We start from the raw sequence: 21,194 nt of genomic DNA on the forward strand, positions 1-21,194 counted from the left end.
TTTTGGGATGTGTAGAGTATAAGATAAGATTCTAGTGGGTTGACCTCTTCAGTCAATTTAATGAGGAAAACCTAGATTTAAGACAACCTGGCTTCAGCATGAACAACCAATTGCTAAACAAGAACAAGTCTTTTAAAGGCTAAGAATATGGCAGATTGATTCAGTAGTGAGTACAGAAACTTGTTTTTCCAGTATGCAAAGTGAACATTAAGCTATAACTCAATCCTCCAACCTTTTGTTATAAAAATAGGCCCATTAATCTCAGTGAGGATCCTCACGTGACTGAAGTTTTCAGGTACTCACCTTCAATAGGTATTTCATTACTTTTCTGCCTATTTTTAATTCCTACAAGAACCAAACCATAGAAATTAATTTTTCTGTTTGTTAATAGAGAAAATGACAGGTGGTTTATTCTCCCTCTGTTATAACTCCTGCCCCTTTGGCCTGTCTGTGATAGGAGGTAAGTTCTGTAAATTAATCTATATTATTAACCCATCCCCCTAAATAAGACCTAGTACATAATTGTACATGTATTTTGGAAAAGAAGTGTAGTGGATCATTTAGAGATTTCATGAACATTCCAGTTAGCCTCCTTTAGAGATGATCAGCATAGTAACGGAAAAACAAGTACGCAGTTATGACTGAAGAGTGGTAACAGTGACTTCCCTAGAGTTGTACTCTGCTACTACCTTCAAGCAGGTTTCCTCCTAATTTGCTCTATTTTTAAAAGGGAAAAGCCTTGATGGATAAAGATGTTTGCTGTTACTGATGAGTAATGTAAACATTCTTGGTATTAAAAGAACTTTAATTTCAGCAATGTTGTGGAGCCATGTATGTCTACAGTGCACTGGTGCATAAGAACTTAACTGACAAGCCAGTGTTATTTAATGGACAGAATCACAGAATCACAGAATCAACCAGGTTGGAAGAGACCTCAGGGATCATCGAGTCCAACCGTTGCCCTGACACCACCCTGTCAACTAGACCATGGCACTAAGTGCCATGTCCAGTCTTTTCTTAAACACATCCAGAGATGGTGACTCCACCACCTCCCTGGGCAGCCCGTTCCAATGTCTAATGACCCTTTCTGAAAAGAAATTCTTCCTAATGTCCAACCTGAACCTCCCCTGGCAAAGCCTGAGGCTATGTCCTCTTGTCCTATCGCTAGTTGCCCGGGAGAAGAGGCCGACTCCCACTTCACTACAACCTCCCTTCAGGTAGTTGTAGACTGCAATAAGGTCACCTCTGAGCCTCCTCTTCTCCAGGCTAAACAACCCCAGCTCCCTCAGCCGTTCCTCGTAGGTCAGACCCTCCAGACCCTTCACCAGCTTGGTCGCCCTCCTCTGGACTCGCTCCAACACCTCAACATCTTTCTTGAAGTGCGGGGCCCAGAACTGGACACAGTACTCAAGGTGCGGCCTCACCAGTGCTGAGTAGAGAGGGACGATCACTTCCCTAGACCGGCTGGCTACACTATTCCTAATAGAGGCCATGATGCCATTGGCCTTCTTGGCCACCTGGGCACACTGCTGGCTCATGTTTAGCCGGCTGTCGATCACCACCCCCAGGTCTCTTTCCGCCACGCCGCTTTCTAACCACTCTTCCCCCAGCCTGTAGAGCTGCATGGGGTTGTTGTGGCCAAAGTATAAGACGCGGCACTTGTTCTTGTTGAACCTCATGCCGTTGGTCTCAGCCCATCTATCTAACCTGTCCAGATCCCTCTGTAGGGCCTTCCTACCCTCCAGCAGATCGACACTCCCACCCAGCTTGGTGTCATCTGCAAATTTGCTGAGGGTGCACTCAATCCCTACATCTAGATCATCTATAAAGATATTGAACAGCACCGGCCCCAGAACTGAGCCCTGGGGAACACCGCTAGTGACCGGCCACCAGTTGGACTTTGCCCCATTCACCACCACTCTCTGGGCTCGGCCACCCAGCCAGTTTTTAACCCATCGAAGAGTCCACCCATCCAAGCCCCGGGCAGCCAGTTTGTCTAGGAGGATTCTGTGGGAGACAGTGTCGAATGTCTTACAGAAGTCTAGACAGACTACATCCACAGCCCTGCCCTCATCTACTAAGCGGGTCACTTTGTCATAGAAGGAGATCAGGTTGGTCAAGCAGGACCTGCCTTTCATGAATCCATGTTGGCTGGCCCCAATGCCCCGATTGTCCTGCATGTGCCGTGTAATGGCACTCAGGATGATCTGTTCCATCACCTTGCCTGGCACCGATGTCAGGCTGACAGGCCTATAGTTCCCTGGATCATCCTTCCAGCCCTTCTTGTAGATGGGCGTTACATTTGCTGATTTCCAGTCAGCTGGAACTTCTCCAGTTAACCAGGACTGCTGGTAGATAATAGAGAGTGGTTTGGCAAGTTCATTTGCCAGTTCCTTCATTACTCTGGGGTGAATCCCATCCGGGCCCATAGCCTTGTGGGTGTCCAGCTGGCACAGCAGGTCACTAACCGTCTCCTCCTGGATTACGGGAGGTTCACACAGCCCCCTGTCCCTAACTTCAGGCTCTGGGGGCCGAGTCTCCTGAGGACAAACCTCCTGAGGAATAAACCACCGTTTGCTTCTGTATGGCAACCATTGGTAGAATCCATATTCCAAGCTCTGCACTGACAGACACCTAGTTGAGCCTGCCTGTGAGCATGCATGTGCCTCAACATCCCAAGGGTTTTAAAAACAGTGCTCACCAATCTGGTAGGCCTGTCTCCGCAGTGTTCTGGAAGCTCTGTGTCCCTTCTTCTTTAAAAACATCTGGCTTCCTGAGGGTAAAGGAAGCAGAAGGGGTATAATAAAGAGCCAGGGAAGGAGAGAGGCTCCTGGTGTGAAAGGGGTGCTCTGTGTCCAGTTGTGTCCCCCCTTGGTGGCTCTGAATATTCAAAATCATCATGGGAAATGCTTCCTCTCTGAAAGGCCAGCCAAGGGGAGAGAAAGGGAGTGCACGGGAACACCTTTCTGTTAATAGTTTGGACAAGCTTCTCACAAGGATGAAGAGTGAAGTTATGGAAGGATTTAGGCTCAACTGGGCATGACAACAATGCATGAGTCTTGCAGAGTCTATGGAGAAACTTCTTTACTCTTGACTTCCAGACAAACACCTTGACATTTTGGAAGGAGGACCACAGATAATGGGAAAATATTTGGAGATAGGTTCCATTCAAACATTTTTACTCACACTTTCTAGCTTCTTATTCAGGAAATGGGTCTCAAGGCGTATTAAATGTCACCTTCTTGACTACAAGAGGGAAAGGGCTGTATTTATCCTAATTTACATCTCCATAGTCAATAAAGATGCCACTTCATTCATGAGAAGCTTCATACCCAGCTACCCTGCTCCAAGGGGCAGGATTAGAAAAAAATGCCCAAAACTGAGAAAGTTACTGCTATCAGAACCTTATTTAAAACAATTACTGTTTTGCTATGAATTCCTATTTCACGAAGACAGCATTTTGTTTTACATATACTTCTCCCAATTCAGTTTCACTGGGAAGAAATAATTTTTGGATAGTGTCCCTTGTAACAGAAATATGAAATAAGCTGAAATCTATGTTTTTATATTCTTAAATGCAGAACAATTAAATGTAAAATGTAAAAAAAATTTCATTTGACATGAAGATTTATAAATTAAATTTATAAATTAAAAAAAATAAAATAAGATGTTCAGGATTGAAATCGACCAGGTCATGAATCTTCACTGCACAACTCTTGAGCCCTTTCGTCTTTTCAGGTGGCTGGACTGTTAACAACAATAAAGTCAACCTCCCTCCCCAGTCCTCAGCCCAAGCTCAGTTGATCCTGCACGTAGCAGCTGCAGTCTATTGTTTCAAAGATCACTTCTGGGCAAACACAGATCCTGTCTGACTGAGGAACGTGAGGAGAAGACTGTGCCAGTGCGCCTGAACTATTGCTATACTGTTATGCATGCACACAGAGACTGCTAACATGGAATCTAAAATTCTCTTTATCACTGTGTAAATCCATGCCTGGTTTCTCCTCATAGGTCATTACAGAAAAGGTCTGTCAGATCAGATGTGTACTAATGTTTGGAAGTCATGGAAAACTATTAAAACTATTCAGGTTATAAGTATAGATGTCCATTTCTTTATGACAGTTTTCCCAAGATAGCCATTTCCTAAAATGGCTTCAGTCCCTCTTCTATGCATTGCCAGAGAACAAAGTCAGTCTTTGTTTCTCGAAATAGGGTCACTGTGTCAGGAAGTGACATGCAAAAGACTTTCCGATTTCATAAGTGATCCCAGCTTCTGGTTTACTCATCAACATTACGGACAGCAGTCTCAAAAATCAAGAACTTTTTCCAGCAAGGTGCTAAATTCTAAAAGTATTCTCACTCTCACAATGTTCTTCTTCAAGAAGGCAGACTGAAACTACAGATGTTTCTAAACGACACAATGAATTACACAGAGGAAATCAAAACCATCTTGTCGAAATCTCCAGAAAGTTTCAAATTCATTTGAGCATCACATACTAAAATAGCCAAAGCTCTGACTGGCATTTTGTCTTTACAGATCACTGTTGCTGTGTTATTTCTGCTGGTACTGGTCTTCCAAGTTTGTGCTTCTACTACATATTCTCCCTTAGTATAACATGAAAATTCATTTAATTCTCTGAAGTAAGAGATAAGAGATAATTTGCGACCAGGAGAAATAATTTTGATAATTTTGTCTGATTTGGTATTTAATATAGTCTGGGAACCTCCCTGAACTTACTTCTGTTTGAACTGTAGACCACATTTAAATAAATATCCAATCCTGCTTTGAAATGAGTATCTATCAAAGCATTTGATACAGTTTCCTAATGACAATTACTTTCACTGTTAAAATTATGCTTTATTTACAGTCTGAATTAGTCTAACTTTAATATCTAGCCATTGCTGCTGAAATAGAAACTTTCTTCCAAGTTTATTCTCCATGTGGCTCAGCATTACTGGAATGTAATCAAGTCATCTTGTAAGAATATCTTTGTTGAACTGAACAGCCTGAGATCTGATACCGTTGGAGTATACAGTCCATCTTTCAACCACTTAAAAAATTTAATGGTTCTCCTCTGAATTCTATAAAATATACTGTTGTCTTCTTGTCCTGGGAATACAAAGGTAAGATCAGAAAGAACCTTCTAATTCTAAAGGAGACTTAGCTCTTTACACATATGCTAGAACTTGTATTTAGCAGATTACTCGCTATGATTCTCAAATCTTCACTTCTCAGGATATAATCCTCCATCCCGTAAATTTTACTTACGTTCTTTAGTCCTATATATATCAATTAATACTTGGCTGTCTTAATAATATACTAATAAGCAGTTTTGTAAGGGATTCATATCGCTGACACAGTGACCCATCTTCAACATTCACCTCTTCTTTGATCTTTCTGTATCTACTGCATTTATTAGTTTTAATTATTTTCTTCTAGGATATTAATAGTAAAATTTCAATCCTCAAAAATTTCTCAGTGACTTGGGAACCCAAATTCCTACATATGATATAGACATTAAGGAGGCTGAAAGTCATTTAAATGAATGATATTTTGGCTCCCAGAGGCTGAAGTTCTCTTGTAAACAGAACTTATGTCTCCAACTATTTTTAAAAATGTTAACATATGCCTCAAAAATAGACTACAGTAGTTTTTATTTCCCTCCAGTTACAGATTCCCTCTGTTTTCAAATATAGGGGGATTTTCATAGAATTCTGTCCTCTTTATTATTTGCTGTTTAGTGTCATGTTCTACTACTGGGCTGTGATCCTATAAAGGCTAATTCAGGAAGAAGTCCATGCTTGTGTTGAGGACAATTATGAGAATGACACACTGTTGTGCATTAGCTTTGCACCTGTCACCTCTACAGCACAAAATTTTATTACCTGTCACACACACCAGTTTCCTACTGGTACAGAAGATCCCCTGGGTCTTACACTGCCCCATTTCACAAGTTCTTTTTTCCACCTCTGTTTTGGCTCAGATGTTTCTTTGTGATTTCTGAGTATGTGAGTTAGATGAGATGACTTGTCACATATGACAACTTATCTGAAGTTTTCCCTAATGATTATCAAGAGTTGTGACAGATACTAAACATTTCTGCTTGAAAAGGAGAATATTCTTCTTGACAGGGCACAATGAAAGAGAGGACCTCCATATCTGAATCACCTTCAAGCCGTTATCCAGTCTCCCTGGATTCATTAGGCTATGACCACACTTTATAATACCATTACTCTTTGGGCAGATCTAGAACTGAAGTCACTTTAGCAAAAACTAATCTTGTGACATTTGATTTTTCTCTAATAAGCCTTTTCTTGCAATCATTTGTTGAATTATACTACCACTACTCCTAATTCTGTTCACAGTGTATTTGATTGTACCCAAGCTGGACATTAAAATGGTGCAGGGAGAGGCTAGGAGTCTGTGGCTGAATTCTGCCTACAACTCATATTCTAACTCATATGATGTTATATGTCAAGTTGATATTGCATGAGAAATTTCAGAGTTAGAGCAGTTTCCCCTCTCTTCTCCCTCTACTCCAGATCTTCCATCTGAATTATAATACTGGTAATTACATGCAACCCACACAAGTACAAAAGATTTAAACTTCTTTTTGGATGGCAAACATAAAATTCAAGCAGACTAAATCCTTGAACGAGATCTTAGTATTCCTTCCAAAATATGAAGGGACTCTTTCAAAGCCTTTATTTTAGGGATATCATACAGTAATGTTGTCACAATAGCAGGGGTGATTTTTAATGGGTTTACCTGTCACTTAGAAGCCCTATGTCAAACAGTATGTCATAAGAGAGAGGTATATAAATGAGAAACTAATCACTTCTAATATAGAAAAGCTCTCATATGCTGCTGATCTTATAACTATTCTGATGACGAACTTTTAAAGCAACTGAGCAGATAATGTGAATTTCCTATATTCTTCTCCTAAGGAGAGAGAGATTCTTTCTCCATTGTGAAATCACAGGCTCATAAATGGAAATGCAGCTGGAAGCAGGTAATGTTATACATGTCTCTGAGAAAAATGATAAGGGAATTAGAAAATAGGGAAAAGAATGCAGAGAAGGGGAAAATGCACTCATGTAAACAAAGGTAAAAACGGAGGAAATTGAATTCATTACATACGTGATCAAAATTGTTTAGCAAGTTTAATACGAGTGTCTCTCATAGAAGGAAAATTGTCAAAATAGCCTTTTATGAGGACATAAACCAGTGGATAGATGATGGTAAAGCAGTGGATGTGGTCTATGTTGATTTCAGTAAAGTGTTTGACACAGTCTCCCCACAGCATCCTCGCAGCTAAACTGAGGAAGTGTGGTCTGGATGATCGGGTAGTGAGGTGGATTGTGAACTGGCTGAAGGAAAGAAGCCAGAGAGAGATGGTCAATGGGACAGAGTCCAGTTGGAGGCCTGTATCTAGTGGAGTCCCTCAAGGGCTGGTACTGGGACCAGTACTATTCAATATATTCATTAATGACTTGGATGAGGGAATAGAGTGCACTGTCAGCAAGTTCGCTGATGACACAAAACTGGGAGGAGTGGCTGACACACCAGAAGGCTGTGCTGCCATTCAGAGAGACCTAGAGGGGCTGGAGAGTTGGGCGGGGAGAAATTTAATGAAATATAACAAGGGCAAGTGTAGAGTCCTGCATCTGGGCAAGAACAACCCCATGTACCAGTACAAGTTGGGGGCAGACCTGTTGGAGAGCAGCGTAGGGGAAAGGGACCTGGGGGTCCTAGTGGACAGCAGGATGACTATGAGCCAGCAATGTGCCCTTGTGGCCAAGAAGGCCAATGGCATCCTGGGGTGTATTAGAAGGGGTGTGGTTAGCAGGTCAAGAGAGGTTCTCCTCCCCCTCTACTCTGCCCTGGTGAGGCCGCATCTGGAATATTGTGTCCAGTTCTGGGCCCCTCAGTTCAAGAAGGACAGGGAACTGCTAGAGAGAGTCCAGTGCAGAGCCACGAAGATGATTAAGGGGGTGGAACATCTCCCTTATGAGGAGAGGCTGAGGGAGCTGGGTCTCTTTAGCTTAGAGAAGAGGAGACTGAGGGGTGACCTCATTAATGTTTATAAATATGTAAAGGGCAAGTGTCATGAGGATGGAGCCAGGCTCTTCTCAGTGACATCCATTGACAGGACAAAGGGCAATGGGTGCAAGCTGGAACACAGGAGGTTCCACATAAATATGAGGAAAAACTTCTTTACGGTGAGGGTGACCGAACACTGGAACAGGCTGCCCAGAGAGGTTGTGGAGTCTCCTTCTCTGGAGACATTCAAAACCCACCTGGACGCGTTCCTGTGTGACATGATCTAGGTAATCCTGCTCTGGCAGGGGGATTGGACTAGATGATCTTTCGAGGTCCCTTCCAATCCCTAACATTCTGTGATTCTGTGAAAATGGAAGATGGCTTTTTAAAATAGAGGCCTACGCTATAGCAGATTTTGCTAGGGCTAAACTTTAAGGCTTTAAATAAACAGCGGACACAAAGAACAACACAAATGAAATAATCAGACACAAAAATACCCTGATAATTAAGTTAATAGAGTTCTACAGATCAGATCAGATATGTAACTCATAGTTTTATCAATGCTTTGCAAAGAACCAAGTCATTTCATAGACTATAAGCAAAGGAAATGAAATTAGAAGCCTTTTTAACTTGGTCTTATTATATGAGACAACACTCAAAAGTACATTGGAATACCAGTTTTAACTGGCCAGTTGGTTTTGCAATTTTTTAGCAAGTGATTCTGTGATTCAGACAAAGATGTAAGACACAACAGTAAGAACAACATCAGAAGTGTTCTTCCTTTTTTTTGGTTTTGCATTTGTTTCTTGTGTTTGGAGTAGTTCTGGAAATGAAATCTCTTCCATTTCCACCCAGAGTTGTGTGCTTTTCAAACAGCTTGGGTTTTATGTGCTAAGAACACAAATAGAGAAATTTTTGACTTCTAGCCAGACATAACTTCAGCTGCATCACATTTTCCAGGTTTGTTCTTTACTCCTATTGCTTGCTTCTAGGATTTTAACTGTAGATTTTATCTATGTGTTTCGGACTTGCTGATTTTCATTTTGAATATTGAGTCATATATACAATTTATGAGAATGGAAACAAACAATGAGAATCTCGGAAATTGTTAAAATGCTCCAAAAAGAAATAAAATATTGGTTTCAATTGAAAATACAAATATAGGCTAAGTGAGACTTCAGTGGTCAGTTCAAAATGTAACTTCATATATGATTAATATGTAAAGACATTTTTAAATTGCTCCTAACTACTCTTCAGACACTCACAAACATTCCATGAACCTCCCCATTCTTTCACATTCTCTGTTGGAACATGTTTACTTGTATCACAGTCCTAGGCTCTGAAGCAGCTGGACAACCTATTTTCTTACCTAGATACATCTGAGTGATTCATACGCTGAAATGAAATATAGGAATACTTACCTCTAAGTTTGCCTTTGCAAACACTACTCTAAAACAATTTTCATGGTTAAGTATTAGCTCTGTAAACATGACTGACAGAATTTCCATGCTTGTTAAAAAACCTGACCCGTTACAGCAATAGTAATACTCAAGTATGCTCCCTGTTAGCTGCTCTCTCAAATTCCATTTGGTGCTTATGGTATACAGCAAGTGACACTCCCAGCAAAATGCAGTAAAAATGTACTCAATGACGTAAAATGTATAAACAAAAAGAAATAGATAAAAAAAGGATATAAACCTCAAATGTGAAATATGGGAAGGGAGAAATACATTACAGTGATATCTTCGAAGAAAAAAATTACAAGTTTTTAATTTCCCCTTCTGAAAAGTATTGTTTGCACCAGTGTTTTTACTACATCTGTAGGTATTGCAGGCATGTAAAATCTTTCTCTTTTTCACTGTCTAGATACGTATTATACATACAAAATAAACTGCACACATACATGAGCACAATCAAACACACATAAGGTATGGTTTAACTCCAGTAAACCATATAACAGACACTGAAGCCTTGTTCATCTTTTCTATAAATATGCTAACTAAAATGTCAAAATTGTACCCTTTGTAAGATCTCTCTGGTAAGTCTTTTGCATTTGTTCAAGTGCCATGGTACTCCATCAAATCAGTTGTGTTAGTTCAAAAGATATATACTGAAACATCCATATGGGCAACATTCTCTTAGTAGCTTTATTACATAACGAAATACCATACTTACTATCAAACTAATTTACATAATCAGATTTTCCCTTTGACTGAAACAGAACTGCAGATGCATTTTGTTGTAAATATATGGATTGGGCATGTGAATGTGAGAAGAACGGCAGAAGACGTGCTAAGACAGAATCCTGGTATCAGGTGGGGAACATTCTTGGCTAAGTCAACAGCACTGAATTATTCTTTCAAAACTTACTGCAAAGTACAAAATCACTCTACAATTGGAGGCTCATTATTTCTATTCTATGAGCTGAAGTAACTACCTCTGCAGAAATGACTCCCAAGCATGAAACCAAAAGTTTAAAAAGAACTCTTACTACCTTTGCCAACATAATACTATCTCAAAACACAGAGAACATTTTAATAGTGAGGATTCAAAAGTATCAACCTCTCTCATAACTGAAAACAAAGCTGCAGACACTTGTCTACCTTTGACTGGTATATATGTTTGCTGTCTGGTTTTCAGCTAGCATCCAACAGGTAAAGGTCACAAAACATATTTGTAAAAAATATAGAAAAGTAAAATGTAGAAAAGTAAAACAATTCTCTTGGGCCTTAAATCTCAGTACAAGAAAGACACTGAGGTGTTGGAGCATGACCAAAGAAGAGTAATGAAGCTGGTGAAGGGTCTAGAGAACAAGTCTTATGAGGAGCGGCTGAGGGAACTGGGGCTGTTTAGTCTGGAGAAAAGGAGGCTGAGAGCAGACCGTATTGCTCTCTACAACTACCTGAAAGGAGGTTGTAGCGAGGGGGGTGGCAGTCTCTTCTCCCTAATAACAAGCGATAGGATGAGAGGAAATGGCCTCAAGTTGCACCAGGGGAGGTTTAGATTGGATATCAGGAAAAATTTCTTCACTGGAAGGGTTGTCAAGCACTGGAGCAGGCTGCCCAGGGAAGTGGTTGAGTCACCATCCCTGGAGGTATTTAAAAGACGTGTAGATGTGGCACATAGGGACATGGTTTAGTGGTGGACTAGGCAGTGCTGGGTTAACAGTTGGACTTGATGATCTTAAAGGTCCTTTCCAACCAAAATGATTCTATGATTCTAAAATTGTTTGCTATTTATTACTGAGAGCTTTCAAGATTAATTATCTTCACAGACACTCCATGCCTAGCAGATCATAGAATAAGTTCCTGAAGGCAATGGAGTACATAGCTACAGTTTTGCACAATGACCTTAAGTTAAATCTTTCTCTTTGTAGCTTCATCAGTTTCTCAGCATGCTCGCGTTCCTCGTGGGACTGATGCCGGAAGTACTTGGCAAAGTTTTTCAGAGCCACATCATCCCGGTCAAAATAGTAGGACATCCTGAGGTACACGTAGGAGGCGTAGAGCTCCAGGTTGATTTGGCGGTTGATGGCAGCTTCGCAGTCCTGGTGGTAGTTCTGGTGCACCTGGGAAGGGGGCGCTGCCATGGCTGCTGCCTTACGGGGTGAGTCGGTGGGTACGACGGCGGTGGGTAGGGGTGGCGGTGGGAGATGGTGTTGACTTTACAGCAAATCTGAGACTATACCTATTCGGTTAGGACAAGGCCATAAAGAACAAACAAGCTTTACATTCTTATTTTGCCAGAGGGGTTACCAGAAAGATGTTCAGGGAAAGCATCTTCTCCATTGGATCAACCTGCTGTTACTGACAGTATGTAAGTTGATGTTGAGAGTAATGTTGATGACAGTAGCAGTAACTTTCAGTCATACAGGTAGCAAAAAGTTCCATCTACAATATTTTGTTGGATAAAAACCCTGCCAACCCTTCTTTTATGTAGAGATGACTCTCAGGAGCTGACAGCCTTTTTGTTGCTGTTTTCTTTTTTTCTCAGATATGTAAATCTAGAACCTGATCTCTGGATATAATAGCTTTATTTGCGAACTTAGCTACCTGTGTTCTAAAGTCTAAAAAGGTCCTTATAATATAGAAAACACTCTAGAGATCCAGGACATTTAGATACCATTCCTGGAAAGAACAGTCTCATGAGTTTAGACTCTCTTTGCGTGAAATCTCAACCTGAAATTGGAAGCATTCATGGGCAGGAGGTTTTTGATATTTATTGCTATTTGGAACAGCAATGGAGTTTTGTCAGGCCAGAGAAGCAAAAATGATGCCTGGATGCACTGATAGTATCCAGAAGGGTTTGCTTTCCCTAAGATCACAACAACCGCTGCGGTTGCTGTGTGTCACATTTCCTGTATGAATACTTCAAATACAACTGCATTTCCCAGAGCCACCATTCAGGTTGGTTCACATATTGTAAAACCACGCAGTGCTTGGCCCATTCATATACTTTCTGTCAAGCTAGTGATGTTTTGTATTGAATCCTGCACTAGGGAAGACTGGTTTTGAAATGAGCTGTTCCCTAGCAGTAACCTTGTCTCTTTGCTTGGGAATTTTGACATCAATCAATGTCAAATGTGGGTGCTGAAATTCACTATTTCTCTTTTTTTTTTTTTCTTTCTGATCTGGCCTCTCTTTTAACTACCCACAAGGAATACCCTTCTTCTCAAACAGGTGGAAGTGAATGTGAATAACTCCCTATCAAACCAAGTCTGTCAGTTGGTTTGATACCCAAAATGAGAAACAAGAAAGCCTGTTCAAAGACTTTGGGCCTCAAAAAATTGAGGAAATACACTTTGCTGAGAAACTCAAGCCATGAATGAGAGGCACTGCACAGTCTTGCAAAGGACAGAAGACTGAACACTTCAATCACTTATCCTAGAGCTCTCAACAGGAGATGTGACTTCACTAGCACTGGGAAACCAGGAGCAATCACTGTCAGATGAATGCAAAGACTGATCACAGGGTACTACTCTATGGCAATCAAATAGCAAGACTGGTAAAGCAAAAAAAAAAATAATTATTCTTTTAAGTTCTTTGACATATTTCTGGAAATATTGAGCAACATCCAGCAGTGGGGCCTTCCCCAAAAGACAGTTACTCAGAATCTGACAAAATTTTATACTCGGAATTAATTTTGGCATAGAAAATAAATGCTGAGAGAGAAACTTTCCTTTTCCCTTTACTGGATCAGAAAAAAGCATAGTGGCTGTAGAATTGTCTCCTCTTACGTGTATTAAGTATGGTACTTGTGATGATACTGCAGCAATAAATTCAATTTGCAGCAGTAAGCAGTAATAAATGTTCCAACAAACAGAAGGCAAAACAAGATAAACACCATTCAATAAAAATTTTATCAAATGATTCCTCTTAATATAAGAATAGACTTATTTATTTCTCTAATGAAAAGGATAAAATATCTTCTCAAAGATGTGTCCTGTTGCAACACAGTGACAGTTGCAATGAGTGACATTTTCTCTGGTATTTCTTTTTTCCATGGATGCCATACAGTGCACCGCATGAATATGAAGTGACATCTTTACTAACATGTGGTACTTACTTATCTCCCACAATTCCCAAGTTGATTGTTGGATAGCCATGTTCTTGGATTGTAGCTAGGAGAGTTGAACGGTTACTGTCCCGAATCTTTCCTGGCAAGAGGTCATCTTCAGGATTCAGTAGCTATAAAACCAGAAACACAAAGTCAGTCTCCTTGGAATACTGTGCCTTTACACAAGTGAGAATTTTCTTCTTCAGATTGGACAGGATATTCTTAGATACCTATCATGAAATATATGTGTAAAGTGATTTAGTGAATTTAAATTAATAAGATATGTAATGTGCTTGTTTAGTCCAATCCTCCATGTTGCTTAGTTTGTTTCTGTTGGTTCATGTCTGCAAAACCTTTTTTCTCCGACGAGTACCTGGCTTCTAATCTCAAAAATTAGAAATCAAAACACCAACTTTAAGTTTCCAAGTTATTGCTTCTATTTAAATGGTTTTAAAGGAACCTCATTGATGTTGCTAACTAGATTTAAAGGTATTAAAAGAAATTTTGAAGTTCATTGTCTACTTATCGATAAAGATGTTTTTTAAATACAACAATCTGTATTGGAATAATAGACAGAAAGCTTGGTTCCTGGATCAATTACTGTTTTGGATGAAAAGCTTTCTCTCAAGATAGTATCATTGCAATTGCCTTACATGTGTTACATATTCTGGAATTTAAACTAAAAAACATACATACGTAAACATATATTTTACATATATTAGGAATTCTTTTGTAGGACACAGAAGGACAATACAATATTGACAGGAGGTAAATAATAATGATAATAATGGATCTGCCAAAATTACAGCAATAGTGTTAGGTAGTAAGGTAAGAATAACCAAAAGGGAAGCATGGCTAAATTTTGATGCTTTGGCTAGCAGCTCTACTTCTGTGAAGATTTCCATAGGATGCTTAAAAATCCCACTGTGCAGGATCATTTGTAACATGATACAAAAGAGAGTGCCCACATCAGTAAAGAACCCTTTAATGACATGCAAGAACCTTCAGTCATATGGAAGATACTATTCAGAAAATCATCACCTCTAATCCTTGTAGCTCTTTGTATTTGTTCTGCGGTTAGCGGTATGTTTCCTGCACGACACAACCTATGTTATGAAATCTGGCCTCAGCCATCCACAGTACCCAGTAGTTACAGGGTAACCTTCACTGGGGTTGTGGAAGTTCTAAGGACACTACCAGATGACAAAATTCAACATACTAAAAGTTTTCAAAATTTTTCAAAATTCAACACATTCAAGCTGTATGAGAATACAACTATTGGGTTTGTTTGTGTCTGGATTTCAAAAAGTTTGTCTCAAAGGACAGTCAAAATTATAGGTCAAACTTCATGCTGTCTTTAAACTTCAAACTGACTTTATCTCAACCCACAAGTCCTTTTGCTTTTGCTCTTCCTCTTCTCTCTCTGTCCCGCTGTGGGAGGGAATGAACGAGCACAGTTGCTGGCTGGGGTCAACCCACAACATGTGCAAAATTAGTAAATTAAGTTAATCTTGAACCTGATTTTTCCGATGTAGTTAAGACAAAGCAATTAGAAAGCTGGTCTGGCGTTCTACAAACAGGAGATTGTCTGGACTTCAACATGTGCTACTATTAAAAAACATATTAAGGCACAATACTACAGCAAGGCATTTGGTAGTACTATTCAGTTTTCAAAGACAGGTTATCTGCCATTTGCACTATAGCTACAGAGGAGTACTGCTCAAAAGAAATGACTCTTCCAGTCATGACTGGCAGTATGAATTACAACCCTGACTACCCCACAGGTCCTCCCTTGCTGGCAGAAGGAAAGCAGCTGGCACATGGTTGGATACATTACCAAAATTTTGGAAAAGACAGTGTGTGACTTGTGAGGGAGCCCTCGAGGGAGAAAACACAAGCAGCTGATTACGGGTTGATCACTCACAAAAATACCTCACGTCAGCATGAGTTGCAGCTCAAAAAGTGAGTCTACTTGGGAATAAGGTGGAAGTCACTATCCAAAACACTGTCCTGAAGAAGATACAGTAATTGAGACCTTGATTCTAAACATTATTTTCTTACCTCGTTCCCTGTTGACATGACTGCAACCACTGGAAACTTGTTAACTTCTACTTCCGTTACTCCAACAGTTGCTAAGAGACCGATCTCAGATGGACCCATGTGGGTTCCTTTAGCCAGCACACATTCACCTCTTTTAATGTCATGTCCTATAGGTCTGAAAATCATAGCACAGGAAAAAATGAAAGAAAAACAGAATGAGATTGAAAGTATCTTTCTTTGATTGGTCCTGCTCTAGGTGAGGAGTGTCCAGGGATGTTAATTAATCAGATTGTCAAAATGTCAGTACTACTTACGGTTAAAAAAAGACTATAAAAATCACCATCCCTTCTATTCCTCACAGAGATATTTTACTGTTTATAAAGTAGGCTGTTTACAGACCTGATATCTTGGCCTGGTCGAGCCTGCACCAGGATTCGAACCTCTAGTTCTTCAGTGCCCTACAAAAACAAGGAGATCAAATACAGTCAGCTTTATTTTCTCAGAATTCTACCCAGCTTACAGTACTCATTACACTGAGACTTTATGGTTTAAGCATCATCATTGTTCTCCTGATCTATGTGTCAAGACTGCAATACAATGTGTGCTAAAACTGAACAGCTTTATAAGAAATTCTCTCTTTGATGAGCTCACCAAGGAAGGACCAGCACTGAATACATAGTTTTACCTTCCTTTTTTTATGATCGCTGTGTTTACATAACTTCCCTACCTTATGTCTTACGTTTGTTAATCTGGTATACCAAGTGGATTCTTTTTACTCCTCTCAGCCAACTTGATCTGCTCGAACAATTTCAAAGATGGCATTTCAAAAAGACCATTAGTCTGACAGACAATATGCCACTATATCCGCAGAAAGGTGGGAAGAAGCTATATGCTCTAGTTGTTTCAGGATTTTCATACAGATTCCTGTAGTGGAAACTCCTACTTGAGAGCTTTGTACAAATCAGAAAGAGGCTTATTCATCATGTTTATTTACTGTGAACAAGAGACAGTGGCCTGAAAAGTCTTATGCCTACTTTAATATTTGTGTTTACTTCTTCAGAATTTCAATGGTTTGGTGATTCATTCAATGCCAATAAATGGCACATGACCTATATTGTTAATATTTAATTTATAAGCCCTGCAAGTAGGTTGATGATATATACACTCAGCTTTGAGATAGTGCCAGCCTGTCAGTAGCACTAAATCTACATTTACTTAGACTGGAACAGATTTTGGCTTTACGTTAGCAGGTAGTGCTTCATACTTTATGTACCTCAAAGTTATAAATCAGACATTAATATTACAAGACAAACAAGGCACGCCATTGTCATTTGGAATTTTTACAGGAAGGATAGTGTTATATAGGACACTGGGACTTGTCTCTTTTCTTAAAGGTGATATGACTGCATTTTCTGAGTTCAAAATAAGTGCTTTAAATTAAAGGCCTCAAAGTTAAGCTAATGAACATGTTGTTACAGATTGTGATTCTGTTTGCCTACTGTGAAAATGGATAAATTTAAACCCCTGAAAACCAGGAAATGATTAACAAAAACATCAACCCTGAAAAAAATGTTTTCTTACTTTATCACAGTATTTTCAAAATATGCTTTTAAAGCAAATCCTGTTTCTTTTATACCTGCTCCTCTTGTATAAGAGGAGAGACAATTTTTGGCTGCTAGTGTCCAAAATGGCTGTTCTGGTGCCCAGGATGTCCTTTTATCTCCCCTATCCCCATCTGAAGTTGTAAAAGACACTTTAGGCTTGTGATGAAAATCTGGGGCAACAGTTAGTCTAAGAACTATTTTATTTTTATGACACTCTGGGGATGGTTGGCCAGTCATGAAGATTTGCATTTTCCATATCTTTGATAACATTTAAAGATAGATAGGAAACTTCTAGGGAATCAAGAGGAGTGCCAGTGACCCACTTGAGTAATAGAAAAGGTCCTATTGAGGACTCCTGGATTAGGGGAAACAAGAAAAAAAAGGCTTTTGAGGAATTTAGTAATCCCAGGTTTGAAAAGCACTGTGGAAAGTGTGAACGTGGACAACACGGTCATGTGTGGAGATTATTATTTATGGAACTGATGGATATCGCAGAACGCTTTAGGAATACAAGATAATTCCAGGTGGCTAGAGGTAGAGCTTGCAGGGAGGCAGGGCATTATGCTGAGAACATCTTCCATTTGGTGTGTATCAGGCAGCATTCTTGCTGTGTATTAATATATTTTGAACTATATCTGAGTGGTTTACTCTGATGGTTGTTAACAGCCAGCATCCATACTGATACACTGATGCTCGGTCTTGATGTAGGATCTAACTCTTGTTTTGCTTGATTACATTGGCCTCCTTTCTCCTACAAGTTGACATAAAAACTCAAAATGAGAAGAGTGTAGATGTGTTTTTGCAAGGATCTTTCTCAATCATTGTGCATTTGGCAAGCTGAAGATACTTTTTCTTCCTGATGGATTGATGTAATTTCTTTCAGGCCTGTGACTTCTACAGTCATTTGGGGAATGCTTGCTATGATATTTAAGTACTGCTACCACAACTAGAGGTCAAGGAGCTCCTTTTAAAAGTGCTCTCTGTCTTTTCAGAATAACATTTTTCAGATGTTAGGCATTTCAGTTAAATCCCAGCCCTGAAGGAGTTCTTAACACTTAAAAGAAAAATATTCTTGAAATATGTAGCCACCCAGGCATGAAAAGAGAGAGAAGAGTAACATTAATTCAACTATACTACTTATTTATGTGCAGATATTAGCAGAGTGGCATATTCAAGGACAACTAGAAACTGAAGAGTTCTACCTCACACTTCTAGGCAGGAAAAGGAAGCTGAAGGTGGCTGACCATTCGCTAAAAAATTCAGAGTTTAAGCACATAGCCCAATAATGTATTCTCACATGCAGAGGAGAACATGCACAGAAAAAGTGGAATCCAGGAAGACAGTAATCCAAAGAAGAAGTAGAAGATAACAGGTTATCATGTATATTGCTCTGCAATGTGATAGTCCTCTCATGATGAGGTGGGCAATGGCCACATAAAACTTGCTCAGTAAGGCTAACGGAACGATTAACAAGCAGTGAAGGCAATGGTGTATTTTATGGGAAGATACAATCTACACATACACATCTGTAACCTCAATGCAGGATTGATTCAATAAATTGTTAGGATGAAGGCCAGCCTAGACAGCTTGCTGACTTCATCAGATGTAAAAATCTATGCATTTACATTAAGAAGGCATAAGAAAGGATCATGAAAGTGTGTTTCAGTTTTTGCTGTCTTCATCAGCTTTGAACACTAGAATTCATCTGCTTACACCCCAGCTACAATCACAATGCTAGCACAGAGCTGTGGCGAAGCGGAACAGCTTGTTAGAACAGCAACAGAGGAGCAAAGGCTGATTTGAGCATAGAACCATGCATACACTTCATTCCAAAACCTAACTTGGAAGTTGTGTCAATATGAAATGTATCTTCTTGCCTTAATATCTGTTAGATGATGGCAAACATGACGATAGTGTCCTGAAATCACAACTGCGTAAGTGAAGGTAATGATTCAGAAGGAATTTGCTGAACATGAAGTCTAAGATGGACTGTTTCGGATACAGTTGTCTACAGACAGCTCCTGTGCTTCATCACAAAACATGTTTTACTTTGTTAAGACAACTGTGCATACAGAATTAGTACTACAGGACTCATTTTTTCTGTGGTATTTTTCAGCATCTGTAAGGTAGAGCGCTAATATGATTTATAGGTGTGCTGGAAAATTTGTTCAAATAACACAGAGTTAAGACTACGTTCTGGGGGAGTATGCACCTTATCCATTTCCTGGTTTTCAGAGGTCTTAAATTCAGCAATTTTCTCATTTTAAAGGAGCACAGAGGTCTATTGAAGAAACTTAGTTATGTTTTAAAAAAATTTTGGGGGCATGCACTTCCCCTCTTACATAATAAACCCCCTTATTCTAAACATATGCATTTATTGTAAGGTATGTGCACAAGACATATTCTCCAAAATCCACGAAATTCACCTTTGCTGAAACGAGCCCAACTCTGATAATACAGAACCATCTTCATAGCATAGTTCAAAATAATCCAAGTCACCCCATGGATTTTGAAGAACTTTAGAACAGTTCACCTTCCCACAGAAAATCATATTCAGCTTTAATTACATCAGCGGTAATGCTGCACTGTAATATTTAAATGTATTATTCTGGGATCAATACGTATTTTACAAAAACTTTTCCCCTTCTTACTTGGCGAGTTTAGGAGAACTTTTAAAGTCCTCATATCTTGCTGAGTTTCAGGATGGTCCTGAAGTATAAAAAAGATTGCTCTACTGCTAAATGTGAACTCAGTAGAAAAGAAGGAAATGTAATGTCTGATTGCCACTACTCTGTATTTTAAAATGTGAATACACTAGGCACTCAAATTGGACAGTAGTTACGGATCTCCAGGAGGCATCTGCCTTTCACTCAAATCATGCTCCCAAATACTTTGGTGTCAGCATTCAACAACTGCGATGAAAAACCAATGTCAGGACAGGTAGGTCTGTGGTACTGTTCTCACAGCCTGAAAAAGTGAGTAGAAATGCCACTAGGAACTGATGTAAGAATCCTCAAACTTCTGAGATTAACAGAATTGCTTTTCTGTAGGACTATCTTTCATATTTACAGGACTGTATCATGAGCCACTTTCTGCTTCGCACAAAAGAAAAATGAGTTTTAACTCGTGACTCACATCATCTGATTCCCTGATGAGCTCTGTATCTTCCACTTGCACCACTGCATCAGCACCACATGGAATTGGAGCACCAGTTGTAACACGCATTACCTGACCAGGCATCACAGTCTGAGTTGGCTGAAAAATAAACAAACAAAAATTAATTTACTTTTGAAAAGAAAAATCTCAAACCATTTGAACTTCATGGAAGTAATCTGAAAGACTAAAATTCTTATTTGTGGGATGACTCTTGATACACTGCTAGAGATATCAACAGGTATAAACTCCAATGTATTTAAAGATCATTAGGTCATTGCTTCAGATCTGTCTTGTTTAATATATCACATATTAGGTGGCTTCAGATTTTTCCCCTCAGATTTCTACAAGAATAACTTTCAGAAGAAACAATATACTGATACTCTCGTTGGCTCAGAAAAATAACTAACTGGCTCAGAAATACAACAATTAGATGGTGACCTTCTAGAAACTTACATGAGCAAAAATCTAGTAGTTCTCTGTACATAAATATTTTTGCAGAGCACTCTGGTCCCCAGGGTTGACATTTCTTTGCTTTGGTTTGGTTGGGTTTTTGTTCTGTTTTGTTTTACCAGCACACTATATATGGAAGACCAGCAGCTTCTAAGTACAGTAGTATAACCAGCTGCTTCATTTTTAAGCAGATTTCCTCATACTGAGAGATAGCTCAACACTAGTTCACACAGAATATCTATCTTTGTGAGGGTCAGTTTAGCAAAGCCTAAAATTGATAATAGTGTACAATTATGTAAAGTCACAGTACATTATAAAGTTTCAGCAGAAGCAATACAAAGAAT

At 39.5% G+C, this 21,194-nt stretch overlaps 1 protein-coding gene across 2 annotated transcripts in view; it reads right to left on the bottom strand.

The window, feature by feature from the left end:
* Nucleotides 1-21,194, bottom strand: part of GPHN (gephyrin) — a 333,104-nt gene that overhangs the window by 20,141 nt on the left and 291,769 nt on the right. For both annotated transcript variants that reach the window (XM_068397489.1, XM_068397488.1), the window contains 4 exons: nucleotides 20,380-20,499; nucleotides 16,040-16,098; nucleotides 15,662-15,815; nucleotides 13,610-13,731 (listed from right to left, as the gene is read on the bottom strand). In XM_068397489.1, coding sequence (XP_068253590.1) covers nucleotides 13,610-13,731; nucleotides 15,662-15,815; nucleotides 16,040-16,098; nucleotides 20,380-20,499 — 455 coding nt within the window. The remainder of the gene's footprint in view (nucleotides 1-13,609; nucleotides 13,732-15,661; nucleotides 15,816-16,039; nucleotides 16,099-20,379; nucleotides 20,500-21,194) is intronic.

This window comes from Nyctibius grandis, chromosome 4 (assembly GCF_013368605.1).
Source record: "Nyctibius grandis isolate bNycGra1 chromosome 4, bNycGra1.pri, whole genome shotgun sequence".
NCBI classification, from domain to species: Eukaryota; Metazoa; Chordata; class Aves; order Nyctibiiformes; family Nyctibiidae; genus Nyctibius; species Nyctibius grandis.